This window comes from Varanus komodoensis, unplaced genomic scaffold (genome assembly GCF_004798865.1).
Source record: "Varanus komodoensis strain SLA01 unplaced genomic scaffold, ASM479886v1 scaffold166, whole genome shotgun sequence".
Taxonomy (NCBI): domain Eukaryota; kingdom Metazoa; phylum Chordata; class Lepidosauria; order Squamata; family Varanidae; genus Varanus; species Varanus komodoensis.
Genome location: NW_025335491.1, coordinates 182,410 through 197,400, shown reverse-complemented (window position 1 = coordinate 197,400; position 14,991 = coordinate 182,410). Strand labels below are relative to the sequence as shown.

The following is a 14,991-nucleotide window of genomic DNA, read 5'->3' as shown; positions in this document are numbered from 1 at the left end:
AGAGCACAGCTACAGGCCATCGGTGCTTGTGCTCTTCTGTAGCCTTCCACGTAACTACGTCTCTCTTTACAAGGCATCCTTATCTCTGTGATGGGCAATACTGCATCTGATAGCCAAGCGAGCCTGCACTTTTAGCAGCATTTGCGCTCCTTGAGGCTTTGTGGCAGCTTGGCATTTGCCTCCGAGTCCCAGAGGGGGCTAAGCACGTCTTGGAACTGAATGCAGAGAGTGGAGTGCAGGCGATTCACTGATTGTTTACATAAACACAAAACAGCTGTTAAGAGGAACTATTATGTCATCCGCTGGAAAGCATCAGGCAGCAAAGCAAAGGCTCTGCCATTGGTAGAAAATGTGCCAGACTTGCAAAAAAAATGCTTATCAAATATTCACACACACACACACACACACAATATTTTTCAATCTTATCGCTTGCTAGTTAAACTGCTATATTTAACTGAGTTATGTATAGTAGTGTTTGTGAATCCACACGGAGAAGATAAAAACTCCCCAACCCCACTCACACCGCTAGGATGCAATTCTATCAGTCCAGAAGTGTTGGGCTAGGTGGACATTCACGCTGGACTTGATGGGAGTTGCAGTCCAATGCATCTAGCCGGCCTCGGATCATGGAAGACTAGCCTTGAGTGAAAGCAAGGGGCAACGACCACAAGACATCGCACTGCGACGACACCAGGTTTAAACTATAATGCACAATCATGTCCAATGTTTCCCGTGCAGCACTCTTGAGTCTGTAGCAGGAACTGAGTCCCGACGACGACACGCTACCGCCAGCATGAGGCGGTGTGCCTACGCACAGCAGTCGCTGGGGAAGGCGGCGCGGGTGCTGTTGCATGCACCGCCCGCAAGCGGAGGGCTGCCCGCCGCGCAAACGGAATGCTAAACGCAGTCCGATCCAGCATGGCTCGCAGTCCCTTCTCCGCGCGGCGGGCAGTTTGCGTGGCGAGGGCGCAGCGCCTCTCCCGCGGGCGCCTTCCCGGGCCAAAGCGCCTTTCGCTTTCGATCCCTTTTCTCCGCCGCGAGGGCGGGGCTCTCGCCTAAACGACGCTGCGAAGTCGAGGGCGTAATAGAAACATATATAGGTATATATTTAGCAACGTCGCCAGCGTTTTTTGATGCCGGCAGTTTGCGGCCTGCCTGCCTGCCGCCTGCCGACGACTTGCTCCTCAAGACCCGGGCGAGGCGGAAAAACCCGTGATTGGCCCCGAAGCCTACACCACTCTGTGGTCGGCGGCACCGGCGCGCTCACACGCGGACCGTAACTAAGAGCCTGCGAGCGCCCGAGGCGGGCGGGGGCAGCCTTTCCGGAAAGGCACCGGCTCCGTCGCGGCCGTCGTGCCCGCTCTGCTCGCGGCAACTTTTCCCTGGAGGATGAGGAGGACGCGCCGGCGCTCCCTTTCCACCTGCTGGGTGGCTCTGCTGGTCTGCAGCCTGTGCTGCCGCGGCTTCTGCGCGCTCCCGGCGGCCTCTTCAGGTACGGGAGCGGGGCTTCGGCCACGGGCTCGCCTTGGGGACGGGACCCCAAGCTGTGCGCGCACTGGCGCGGGCTGACTCGCCCCAGCCCCCGGGGACGCGAGCCCGGCGGGGGAAGGAGGAGCTGGGGGGGGGGGGGGGAACGAGTGCCGGCCAGTGACTGCGCAACCTCGCCGGTGGAGAGGCTTGGAAGCCTGCGGCGTGGCTGTGTGCCTCGGGATGTTGAAGCAGAGGCAGGAGCGATGCATCTGGAAGCGCTGCTGCGGAGGGGGCGAGCTCTTACGGCGGGGGGCGAGTAGCGGGCGTGGGACAGAGGGCGGGAAGTCCTGCAGGGAGACCAGCGCTTTCCCCTAGCCTGCAACGGGGATCCCCACGGCGAGTGGAATTTCCCTCGAAGGAGCTCTGGCCCTCGGAGAGTGGAATTATTATGTATTCCTAGAAAAATACATGTTTATCTAGGCGGATCAAACAAAAGCAAACAGCCGTTCCGTCAGAGCGCACGGACGGGGCGCAGGCTTTTTTCGCTCACTTGCGTATTCGGTGACAGGCTAGAGCAAAGTTTGGAGCCATGATTGGACTGGGCTTTTAGCTCTGTGACAGGGCTTTGCCCAGCTTGCGAAGTACTGCTAAGCTGCAGAGCATGTGTAGAGTACCCCGTCGCTTGGGCCAAGCGCTTCTGGTGTGTCTGTGGCGCAGAAGCCCCAGCGGCGTTTTCTGCCCATGAGCTCACACCGTGTCGGCAGGGCAGCCAAGGGTCGACTTTCGTTTTTGCTTCAGCAGCTATGGAATAAAGCGTTGCTGCAGGAGTTGCTTGCGCGTTCCCAGGAGCCGCTTGCGAGAGAACCCTTTCTCGGCATGACTCAGAGGCCGAGGGACTGGCCTGCTTCCAGTTCCCATCGAACTTAATATAAAGAAAGGAACGCAGCCCTTGGGCGGAGCAGGGGAATTCCAGAAATGGACTGGAGCTATAAGAGAAAAGCTGGGTGGTGACAGGCGAGGGCCCTGCTGATTGTTTTGTTTCCCTTCAGGGAAAAACAAGCTGCCTGCAAGCAGGCTTGACGCTTCCCCCATATCCTACAATGCCTATGTGCTTTGTAAGATACTTGCCTAACAGGCAGGGGTTCAACTCCCTCTGGTAACTATATTTCCATGGTGCAGGCAGCTGGTGCATTGCTTGATTTTTACCTGTAGTGCTGTGATAAAAGTCACTAGCAATAAGGGTTGTGGTACCCACGAAAGGTTATGCCATAATAAATGGTTAGTCTGTAAGCCATAGTATACCCACATTTTTCTGAACAGCAGGGCCCAATCCATGAAAGCAAATGTTGTGCCAAAATGTTGGTACATTGTTACCTCTTCCCTGCATTATTAGAAATTGTCCTTTCCCCCTCCATCTCCTGTGCAATTGCAGGACAGAACTAGCTTTTGAGGAAGCTGCTGTTTGGGCACACTGGGTGAAAAGGGAGGCAGGTATTTTGTTTTTCAAGTAAGGGCAAGCAGCCAACAAACATTAGGAAACGGGCATATCTGGTAAAAACAGATTATAGCCAGCAGTGTTAGGATGTGTCCACATGAGGTTTTTGACAGTGCTAGAATATTGATTAATCAGATCAGGATAAGCCACAATGCAGTCATACCATCTGATCCCTTTCTGATGTAAAGAAGTTATGTCTTGGTGGAATCATGGCAGCAGAGTGAAAGCAAAGGAGTCTTGATTAGCTTCAGGCTTTCCTGTTCCTTTCGAGTTTGGCAGCAGTCCTCCTGGTGGGAAGGGAAAGGGGACTGAATGGATTTTCCCTTGTACAAAGGGTTTGAGGATGGCTTGGTCTTGATTATTCAGTCAAAAGTTTTACAAAAGACTTGCTCCTGTTTCAGATGAAGATGATGAGTACCTGCAGTTCAAAACTTACCATCTCTGGTAAAGAAAGGTTTTGGAAAATCTTGTGCAGCCTAGCTCCTGGAGGCTGTTTTCTACTTTTGAACTAGCAGTGAAGCCCTGGATCTGTCATGAATGAAACTTGTTTGTGGACATAACCCAAGGGATTAGCTTTTTTATGTAAGAATTAGTTCTTGGATATAATAGGTAACCACTAGTGGTTGTAGAACTAAACAGCAGTTTAATGATGAAGTTAATAGGTTTAATAATGCTAAATAAAGTGTCTGCAAAATTCAAGTGTAAAAAGACTTCAGAGAAACTTGCCAAGCCAGCATTTAACTGACTCACACTTCCACAAAGGCAACAACAGAGAAAGTTGCTCAAATTTTTCATGAGTTTCTTCCACATTACAATTTAGGAACCTTTGAAAATTTCCAGGCACTCTTCCTGTAAGAGGGGAGAAATATGTAGGGCTGTAGCTAGTTTGTTTTTTAGGGGCAGCTCTCAGTAGCTCGAGCTCATTTGCATGGTTTGTTCAGACTCCTCTTGGTCTGTAACTGTAGTTTCCAGATGCTTTACAGGTTGTATTCAGAGCTCCTAGCTACATGATAGGAAAGAGGATGACTGCTTGTTTGTTTCTTTCTGGCAGGCAGTGACTAGTGCAGCCTGGTAGGACAGGTGTAACCTGGTAGGAAAGGGAGAATGATGAGAGAAAGAAACCAAGGGAGGGATATATTTATAGGTCTTGCACTTAGGTACCAAAAGAACCAAAAAGCCCAAGGCTTGAAGATACAACTCATAAATCTTACCCACAGACACGTCTGTGTTCGTTAGAATTGGTTCCCACATCTGTGTGTCCTTTCTCTGTCCTAAGATACATAATGAACAATTCTCAGGTTTAAAAAGACTCTTATCTGTGGTGAGCATTTGCCTGTGAACTAGAGTGGCATTCAGTTACAGTTGGAAAGGACATTCTGTCTAACAGCACTTTTGCTTTGTATAGTTTCTCTTTTCTCCACCAGTGGTGTGAACACTGGCAGCAGCCCTGATCCCTCTTCCGCTGGAGATATGCCCCAGGTATCTTTCCTGGGAAAGGGCTGGCGACATGGGTGTGCACAGCAGCCATAGCAGCAAGCTGTGTTACACAACATAGTGCTAGGCAGCTATGTGTATGGCTCTTATGTGTCTCCTCCAGCCTTTAAAGTGACTGGGTCATAAAAGGTGGGAAGTAGGAATAAGAGATTGGTGCAAGAACGTGGCCTTGCAGCACAGCACAGCCCTATCTCCAGTGCTGGCAGAAATTTAGGGTGCTTCCAGAGGGGTCAAAAGACTGCCACAAAAGGAGCATAGGAAACACAGGAGGGCTACAAATCTGTATACCTTGTAAATCCTAGCACAGTGAAATCCTAGTCTGGAAACACCTTTAATCTCAGGGAGTAGCCAGCCAGATGGTAACATTACTTTGGATTTATATAGCAATTTTCTGACAGTTCAATGCACTCCAGGTAGATCATCTTACTGATACTAGGAACAACCCTGTGTGAGTTGTTATCACATTATATCGACCCTATGTTGCAAAATAGTGTGCAAAGATGAGATGAACGCTTGATATTCATGGTTGAGGTAAATGACTCAGGTTTATCTGGTGAGTTCTTGGCTTTACACCTCTCAGTTTTAACTGTCACTCCAGTTCACAAATTGACAGAAAGGCTTATAAACGGGGCATGATTGAGATAACCACTTGATTTTCCACTGGCAGAATAAAGTTTGGGCATGTCAAATTGGGTTAACAGCCTTTCCTGACCTCCGTTTTCTTTATTGAGCTCTTTGTTTAGCACTTTACATGCACTTATCTAGCATATTGCATTAGAATGGTTCAAATAATGTTGATGTTACTTAGCCAGTTCTTGACTCACAGTAAATGGTAAATATTTTTGTAAAGTTAAACTTCATGGGACCGAATCCAAAGGATTTAGGATGCACTTGCTTTAGGATTTAGGATTCACTTGTAGAGTAGGACTACAAGTGAAATTCTCTCACATCATTTTCAAGGATTAACAAGGGTAAAGAAATCCTTATCTGCCAAAGGAAATCTTTCAATATTTGTTTTCATTTACATTAGTGTCTTTTAAAACATGTACTGCCAATTAGTTTCTTCATTGTAAATCTTCAGATCTTTTTAAACTTTGTAATTTTTCCATTTTTCTTCAATATTTATGGAGCAAGCCATTATACCACACACAATGTCAAGGGTAAGATTGTGATCACATTCTGTCTCAAAAAGACATTCTGTTTTGTGACATGTTTAAACCAACGCAAAACAGAAGCTGTATTTACACTGCTCAAGTAAAAAAAAGAAAAAATAAACATAGTGGAAGAACCACCAAATATAACACCCCCCGTTTTTGTTGCATTTTTAATGAAACGACTGAGCCCTAGGCCAGTAAATGCTTTCAAAACTCATGGCTTTCTGGCAAGCTGGAGTGAATGCTGACCATTCTTATACCCACCCCCCTCAGAATTATCTATGAAAAGTTATGTGGGCAGTGTGTGTGTGTGTGTGTGGGGGGAGATAGTCCATTTATTCATGTGCATGTTCAACAACCTGCTTTAGCATTGGATGATACTCAAATGGAAGTTGAATAGGGTGTTTCAGTTCAGCGCATTAAACACAGCATAATTGTTTTCTTCCAGCAAATTGCTAGAGGCATGGCTCCAGGGACTGTGCCATGAGTGGGCTGCAAAGGCACAAACATGCTTTTTTCCAGGAAAAAAATGTTACCATTCCGGCCAAATAAACATCTGAATAAAAATTTTAAGTCACTGTTAACTTGCTATTTTTGAAGGTTTTAAGAAAACTCCTAGTTTCCTTTAGCAGGACAATAAACATCATTAATTTATCACTAGAATCTTTAAAAAATACCAAAGAGTACAACACAGAAACACTCCTTTTTCACACCACAGAAGAGAGCTAATGTTCAAATAGTGGGGCTAGTCCATTTCCATAGAATGTGTTAGATAAGAAGCAAGTTGTCATCTGTGAGCAGTTTTCTCTGTGCAAGTTGGTAACATTCTAACAGATGTTAAGAGGCAGAGCACCCGGAGCAGGGCCTTCTCTGTGGTGGCGCCCCGCCTACGGAACGTGCTCCCCAGAGAGGTCCACCTGGCGCTGTCGTTATTTGTTTCTCGGTGCCAGGCCAAGGCCTTTTTATTCAAACGTTATTTTAATATGTTTTAATATTGAACTTTATTGTTGTATTTTATTAACTTGCAGCCAGAGTGGGTCGTCAGTTTATTTATGCTGTAAGTTGTCCAGGGATGCAAGTAATTGGACGGCATACCAATTTTATAAATAACAATAATAACAGTCACAGATTTGGGCATCATATTAACTTCAATTCCAAATGGGTGTTTGGGACTGAGATATATATGTTCATGATGAATGGGAGTTACCTTAGAGTCTGTAACCTATACTCTGAAATGCTTTTGTAAACATGCAGTGTTTTTATGTGTAAATTAATTTAAGCTCTAGAAAGACAGATTTATAGAACAGGGTAACTTGCCAGTTTATGCTAAATTTTAAAAATTTCCATTTAATTTTAAATTGAAGTGAGGATTTTGGGTAAGACTTTTTGAAAATATAAAAGTTCTGAAAATTATGTAAATATGTACAAATACAATAATCCTAATCATTCTAAATTTCTGAGAAAGAGTGAAAGGATGCTATTTCACAGGAAAAATAGATTTCCTATGCTTTGTCCATTTCTTTGATGGATTACATTGATCATTTTATCCTTGATCAAACTTTAGTAGCAGGTTTACCTTACATTGCTATGTAGCAGTAAAATTTACTGGTTTCAAAATCAGTGTGTTGAGATTTACATTCTGGTGAATTGGATTGTGTCTAATAAATTAAGGCTCCATCTAGGCAAGACAGAAATACTGTTCTTGGGTTATTTGTCTGCCCTGGTGAATGGTATTCCACCTCTCTCTAAAGAAACAGGTCTCACTCCCCCTAAACCAAACCTGATTCCAGGTGCTTGCTCTAACCTATAAAACCCTATATGGCTGGGATGTGCAATATTTGATGGAGTATATCTCCCATCCACAATTGACGAGTACAGTACAATTAATATCTGAGGCCTATCTTCAAATCCAAACCCCAGGGAAGGCTCAGAGGGCACAAGGAGTGGGCCGTTTGGTGTGGCAGCCCCACTGCTGTGGAATCATCTCTCTACTTGGACCCACCTGGTGCCAACTTTGTCATCCTTTTGGCACAGAGTTGAGAGAACCCTCTCTTCCAAGACACTGAAAAATATCTGCAATGATCTAATGATTTGATCAGGGTATCAGTGTATTTTTTTCACATGTCTGCTCCATACTAAATACAGCTTTAGTTGTTAACTGTTTCATTTTTTTAAACTGTTTTTTACATTTTGTATTATGGGGAAAATAATTGTATAGGGTGCAGAGATTTTTGGGTGGAGGATTATGGTCCTGCTAGGAACTGTTATAAACCCACCTGAAAGCGTCAACTATTGGGTGAGATAGAACCGAAACAGATAAATCATCTCACTTTGGGTTCCTGCAACACGTTATCTGTGGGCTTGTCCCTGGGGACAGTCCTGCAATTTGCTAGTCCAGCCTAGGCTGTATGGCATGGGACAACTTGAATATAGTACACCAGGTCATGCAGAGTGCCCGCTCTCAGCCTGTTCTGGAGCTCACTTCAAAGTGCAGCCTTCAACTTTCAGATCCTTAATGATTTGAGACAAGGCTTTTAAAGATCCCACCTTCTGCACCTTAAAAGGTCCTAAAATCATCTTTCTTTAGAGGTCCTTCTCCATGTGTCCCTCAAGTAATATGCATCAAGTGGCCTCCGTGGAAAGGGTGTTTTTGGGGTGGCATCCCAGTTATTGAACGCTTTCTCCAGTCAGGCTCATCTGATGTTCCTTTTGATATCAGGCTTTGTTTTAGAGTTCTGAATATTTAATAGTTAACATTTGAACATTTAATATTGCTAATTTGCTGTAGTGTTTTTTTACTGAATTGTGGTTACATTTTAATGTTTGTTATTGTAAGCCAAATTTAGAATGTTTTTATGAGGTGGCATTTACAAACACTGTAAATAAATAGAAAGTGCTACAGTCTTTTAGGGAGGTGTTCTTTTAGCGGGCATTCTGTAACATGGCACCCTTATAATATTGCCTGACTGCATCTCACAAAAGAAAAATATTAAAGCATATGCCTTTCTTATGCAGATAATAATGCTTTTGCCATCCGCCATGAAAAAACCAACACGTGCATCAAAGTTAAAAACCGGGAGATAACCGCAGGAGACTGTCGAGAGACAAAAGAGACCTTATGGGCCTGGGTCTCCGAACATCGCCTTTTTAATTTGGGATCCCAAAAGTGCCTTGGACTAGATACCAAATCCCAGAATACCTTGAAAATTGTGGATTGTGACTCGGACCTTCTTACACTGTGGTGGCGATGTGTTGATGCCGCAATACTTACAGAATCTGAGAAGAAATTGACTTTAAAGAATGGAATTGTGTCTGTAAGCATTGACGCTTCCGATATCTGGAGAAGAAGCAATTCCAGTGATTCTATTTGTAAACTTCCATACCATGGTATGTATTTTCTTTGTGTCATTTGTTTTTTTGGGAGAAAGATGGGATTTCAACATGGGTTTCATTTAGTAAATGTAGGTGCTGTTCCTAGAGCAGTGAACATTACGGAGTGAGTGGCTGTCAGACAAAACTTGCAGAATCACACTGTTTGCACCTGGCTTAGTGTGGTGTCTGAAAGTGACCTACAAGGTTTTGTGGTTTGGTTTGGTTTTGGTCATTGACTTTTAAGGATGCTGAATTGACTAGTAGGTAATTGGTGGCCTGGTCTGGACATTATGAAAGCATACACTGCAATGGACTTCAGGCTCAGATACTTGACTCTTCCTCACATGTGAAGACACTGAAAGTTTCTCTGTTGGCCTTGAATAAATTGTAGTACTGGCCCAACTCAGGAAACTGTGGATAGTCTAACTGTACCCGTTTTCATGATTTGAGATCTTATTACTTTATTAAACCATGGTTTACAGGAAACAATTTCCCTAAGTTTGAACACAGTGGGAAATTGAAACTAACTCAGGTGCACCATGAAAGCATTCCATCTGTTATTCTGATGCACAGAGGAGTAGAAAGGAAGGGGAATCCATGAACTGAAGGTTCAGTGTGAATTATTCTCATGACTCAAAACAATAGCTTGTTCTAAGTTTTATAATTTAAAGTATAGTCCTAACGTATGTTTAAAAAGGAAAAGGTTCAGCAACTCTCAGCGTTCCCTAGACAACTTTACTCGCAGCATCTGGGGGATGCTGGGAGTTGTAGGGTTTTGTTTTGTTTGCTTATCTAAAAAGGGATAGGACCACACTATTAGAATAAAAGGGTTAGCACGAAATAGCCAGCATACTAGCAGGTTTAGATACCGGTTAAAACCCATGTAATTTTTTTCTCATTGGCTGGGAAACTGACTAGGCAATAATGTGTTTCAGTGCACAGAAAACCCTGCTGTACAGTTCTTACATGTTCTGTCCCCTCCCTGTTCTTAAAAAGATCAATAATTTTGCAGCAAGTTGTAGTTCTTCTCTTGCCATGTATGCTACTCATCCACCTTTAAAAGACATCTAGGCCAAGTGCTTCAAGTGCTCCTGGCAGGCAGGGCTCTCATCACCTAGACCTGGATAAAAGAATGCAGCCCCTCTCTCTGCAGGTGCTGCTTCTGCTAACTGTGGCAATCTTACACAAGTGTTCCCTATTATTAATTTCATGTCTGTACCGCCCGTAGCTGAAGTTCTCTTGGTGGTTTACAACAAAGTATATAAACAATAAAATGTTATTCGGTAATTTGGAGGTAGGGGCTGAGGTTTCTTCAGTGAGGTTTCTCATTTTCATCTAACCCAAGTGAAGCATTTCCATCCTGAATCACTGCCTGTGCTTGATAATGGACTGGATAAGGGCCATGTGCCCATATTACCCTGATAATGCATCACTTGCACTGGCTCTGACCCAATATAAGGTGCTTGTTCTAACACCCAAGCCCCTAAACAGCTTTGGACCAGAATATCTGAAGGACTGCCTGCTCCCATATGTACCTACCTGGCCCCTAAAATAAGGCAAGGAGGCCCTTCTGAGGAAGCCATCCTCCAACAAGATAAGGAGGATGGCAAATGGAAGAGGGGCCTTCTAAGTTGCACCCCATCTATGGAACGTCCTTCCGGGAGCAGCTTGTCTGGTGCCATCTTTACAATCTTTCTGATGCCAGGAGAAAATGACTCTGTTGGCAAATTTGGCACCAGGCTGGCCATGGCAGGGAGGTTGTTCCAAAGATGGGGGCCACCACCAAAAAGGCTCCCCTCCCCAGTTGCCACCCTCTGAGCCTCTTGAGGGATTAGAACCCAGAGGAGTGTAGTGTCTGGGCAGTTGGGGCTGGGAGAGGTGCTCCAGCAGGGGTTGTGTCCCAAGCTGTGTAAGGCATTATAAGTTAGGACTAGCACCTTGCATTGGTACTGGCCTCATACAGGTAGCCAATGCAAGCGGGCCAGAACTGGTCTTCTGTGTTTGGGCCTCCAAGTCCCGGTTATTAAGCTGGTTGCCACATTCTGCACCGGCTGCAGCTTCTGAAACATCTTCAAGGACAGCCCCATGTAGAGTGTGTTGTAGTAAACTAATTTAGAGATTACCAGAGCATAGATTACAGAAGTCAGGCTATCCCTGTCCAGGTAGAGGCACAGATGGGCTGCCAGCCAGAGCTGGTAGAAAGCATTCCAGGCCACCAATGTCTCCTGAGCTTCAAGTGACAAAGATGGATTAATGAGTACCTCCAAACTACAATCAAGGAGCATTCCCAAGTACCTAGGTGCCATTCTGTGTCACACCACAGGCTGTATAAGGAATTAACAAAATACGTTGAGATACAAGTGCAATTTCATAAAACGTGAGAAATACTTGGCACACTGGTCATATACTGTCAGCTAACCATCTGTTGCGCGACTGAGGCAAAATACTTCAGGAATGCTTTTCAGTTGAATCTAAAGCTTGCCTCCTGTGGATGAAAAGGCTCCTCCTTCCTTCCAGAGATGGCTTCTGATCTGGCAGAATATCTCTGCTAGTGGGATGGAGAGGAGGCAATATTAGCCAACGTCCCCTCCAGCTGAAGTCCTCCGTCCCCCTTGAAAATCTGCTCTGGAGGATTGGTGGACCTTCTGGAATAGTTAGAGAAATGGTACGGAGGTCTGCAAGGGGATGGAGAATCTGCTTTCCATTCCTTTCCATGGAGAGAGTTGCGAGTGTCCTGAGCAGAACTCAGCTCAGGTGATGTCACCACTAGTTAAAGGAATCAGTCCTCTTGAACCATACCATCTTAATTTCATTCCGGCTCCATTTGCTAGCAAAACCTGCTCACAAGTTCTGGGCAAACTCTCAGTCCTCTTCATCTCTCTCCTCTTTTCCTTCTGCGTCAGGCTCCCTGCCTCCCGTCTGCCAGGCTGCCTAGTGAAGCTCCCTGCCCCATCCCCTTGCACACCCAGCTGTCTACCTCCCAAGTTGCCTCTGTTACTGCATACTCTGAACAGTGGCCAAGATCCACATTGGCTAGAAAGGTGCCTGGCATGGCTCTTCAGAAAGGCGGCCACGTCCAAACGCCTGACTTGAAGGCTTATTCCTCAGAGCCAGTAACTGTGGCAAGGGTGTCCCTGGAGATTTCTTGTACTGTGGTGGGAGCAACACAGTAGCGGCAGATTCTGCTGACAGGACTGGTGGGGAGATGAGCGGACAATTTGCTGCTTTGCCATCTTAATTCACAGGAAAGGTGGTCCTGCAACTCACTGTCTAATTCTGCAGTAGTTGGGTGCAGCCCTGCGTGCTTTGTATAATTGTAGGCATCACCCAACTGGAACTAGTAATCAAGGGGTTCTGTGTGGGGTGTTGGACTAGGATAAGCTAGGTTCAGCCATTCAGGCATGAAATGGGTTAGGTTCCCAGATAATGAGCCACTGGATTGCTTTAGCACCCTGGACATCTTCGGGTAGGACTGACTAAAAATGTAATAAAGGATTTGTTAATCCAGTGAATAAGTCAGATCCAGAGTAAATGATGACTTTATCATGACCAAGACAAATCCTGTTGATTTGTTATATGGTACTAAAGCATGCATAACCTAATTTGGATCCAACCCAATGTTAGTTTTTCAAAGCACATGCATTAAATCTGTTAATTTGCATTGTTACAACTTCAAAACATCAGTGTTTAAGAATAGTTGATTCACTCGATTGAACTCATCTTTTTTGACAAGTTGAATTTCCATTTCACATGTTAGCTTGTATTAGGTTTACCGATGAGGAGCTTGTAATCTGAGGAAATGTGGCTTGCACAAGGTCATGTGTGGCTGATCTAGAATTTCAAGTTAAGTGTCCCAGATCCGACTACAACTCTCCGTGCTCTGCTCCACATTTTAAAGAATTGCTCCTGGTAATAGGACTCAGTGGTAGTTCTTTTAATTAGAAGTTAATTACTGCTATAGTCCTGTACTCACTTACCTTAGAATAAGCCCACTGAACTCAAGAAAGTTACTTCAGTATTGTAAGATGTAGATTGCAAAACAGGAGGATAGGTCCTCGGGAATGACAGATGCTGCATGGAAGAAATAAACAAGCATGTCCCATTTTTAAATTACTACCATAATATATATCCTTTTGTTGTTATAGGCCATGCTTTATTTCTAGCAATACATGTCCTAGAAGAAAGGAACCAGGTAAATCTTGCCATGTAAAGCTAGAACAACTGGAAATGAGAATACTATAATGATTAAAGTTTCTGACCCCTTCCCCAGACTTCTGCATTTAGCACCCTTGAAGTATGCAGGTGTTATGGAGTCTTGCCAATTCCATTTTACCTAGGCATTCTCTATGACCGGCCTCACATAAAGTGCCTGTAGTTATACTACATCTTACAAGACATACTCTTTATGAATTTGTGGTTCTCACTGGGGAAAAACATTGAGCATGTCTGAACAAATAAATCAAGGCTGCCTGTGTCTTTCTCTCTTGTTGCTGCTGTGCAACTTGGTTGATGAAGTCCATGTTGCAAAGCATATTTAGTTTTCTGTTCTTCTGTAACTATAACTTAATACAAAAATGTGCTTTTCTGGCTGTTGTTTTCCTATTCTTTTCTTTTTTTGCGGGGGGGGGGAAGGGTTGTATTGTGTCTGTTAGCTAATAAGCCCATGAACAGGAATGTGCTTTTAAAAACTCAGTACAGTGTCTTAATTTAATGTAGAAATTCTTAATTTATAAATTAACAACTGTAATAGAATCCCAAAAGACGTGTTCATGGACTTGTGCCATGCAATAGGACGCATTCCCTGTACTACCCCAGAGTATTTGTATGTAGGCAAAATTGTTTGAGCCCCACTGTGGGAATCTGATGGGACTGTCAGGTTTATCATATAGACCTATTTTAATTACACACCTACAGTAAGTAAAGTTGTTGTTTCTTTTAAGTATGAACTAGGATAATAATGTTGAGTTACTATTCACTTACACATACAATTTCTGCAAAGCTCAATGGAAGGATATGCAGACTTGCTTTGCTTGACAAAGGAAAAAAACAGTCAAATTGACTGAAGCAGATGAAACTGTTAATTTTGTATTCCTGTTGAACTGGACTGAAACAACTGGAGAAGTTGATGTTCTTGAGAAACTTTTCACCAGCTAGACTGACATCCCTCTTTAAACTTAAATGCTTTGTGATCAGTTCCCATCTGTACCAGCAAGACAGCTTTTCAGTTTCAGTTTTAAATGGATATGTTGCCTGAATTACATTTTAATGCTTTGCTTTTTAAATTTGTTGTTGTTGTTGCAGAGAAGGAACATATAAGCCAAATAAAAAATACATATAAAAATATATTTTCACCAACCGAAGAACTTGCCTGGTTCATCCAGGATGTAAAGATTTTTGGCAAGCAGCTGGATTTTATATTTTCAAATCAACAATTGGTTTGATCAGCAACCGTCAGAGGATTCTTTCACTGAGTTGACACAGGCACTCTGAAACCTGAGGCTATCACATCACTTGGCAGAGCTGAATTTGAATGATTGCAAACCCTCCCTCTTCACATAATTTTATGACTCTGGCTGTATAGGTATCCTGACAACATTCAGAGAGCCTTTTATATCCCACACCCCCTACTAATCCGATTTTTATAACATCTTGTAACTTCTTTTTATAACATAGTACCACCTGATTGATGGTGGAGGCTCAAAAGCCTGAAAATTTTTGTGATCTATGAGTTAGCCTACTAAAAGTATTTCAGCATACAGTTTTTGAATACATGATATCCATGTGTGAATGGCATACAAACAGCCTCCTTGCATTAGAACTCTTTTCCCAGTTATGTCTTGATGTTTCCACTACAAAACCTGTAATGCAATCAACAATATGGTAGCACTTGTTTCAAAAGAATACATTATTTAGCATTACAACTGTGTTGAAAGCTAAACAACTGCTGTAGGGAGGAAGATCAGATAAACAGTGTAGTCCTGGAATTACTGCCCTTAAAAATATTAA

The 14,991-nt window shown here is 43.9% G+C and overlaps 1 protein-coding gene across 1 annotated transcript in view; it reads left to right on the top strand.

The window, feature by feature from the left end:
- The first annotated feature begins 1,093 nt into the window (after positions 1-1,093).
- Positions 1,094-14,991, top strand: part of LOC123021480 (lymphocyte antigen 75-like) — a 61,131-nt gene continuing 47,233 nt past the window's right edge. The window contains exons 1-2 of the mRNA XM_044426202.1: positions 1,094-1,492; positions 8,629-9,000. Of these exons, the coding sequence (XP_044282137.1) occupies positions 1,390-1,492; positions 8,629-9,000 (475 nt within the window). The 5' untranslated portion in view covers positions 1,094-1,389. The remainder of the gene's footprint in view (positions 1,493-8,628; positions 9,001-14,991) is intronic.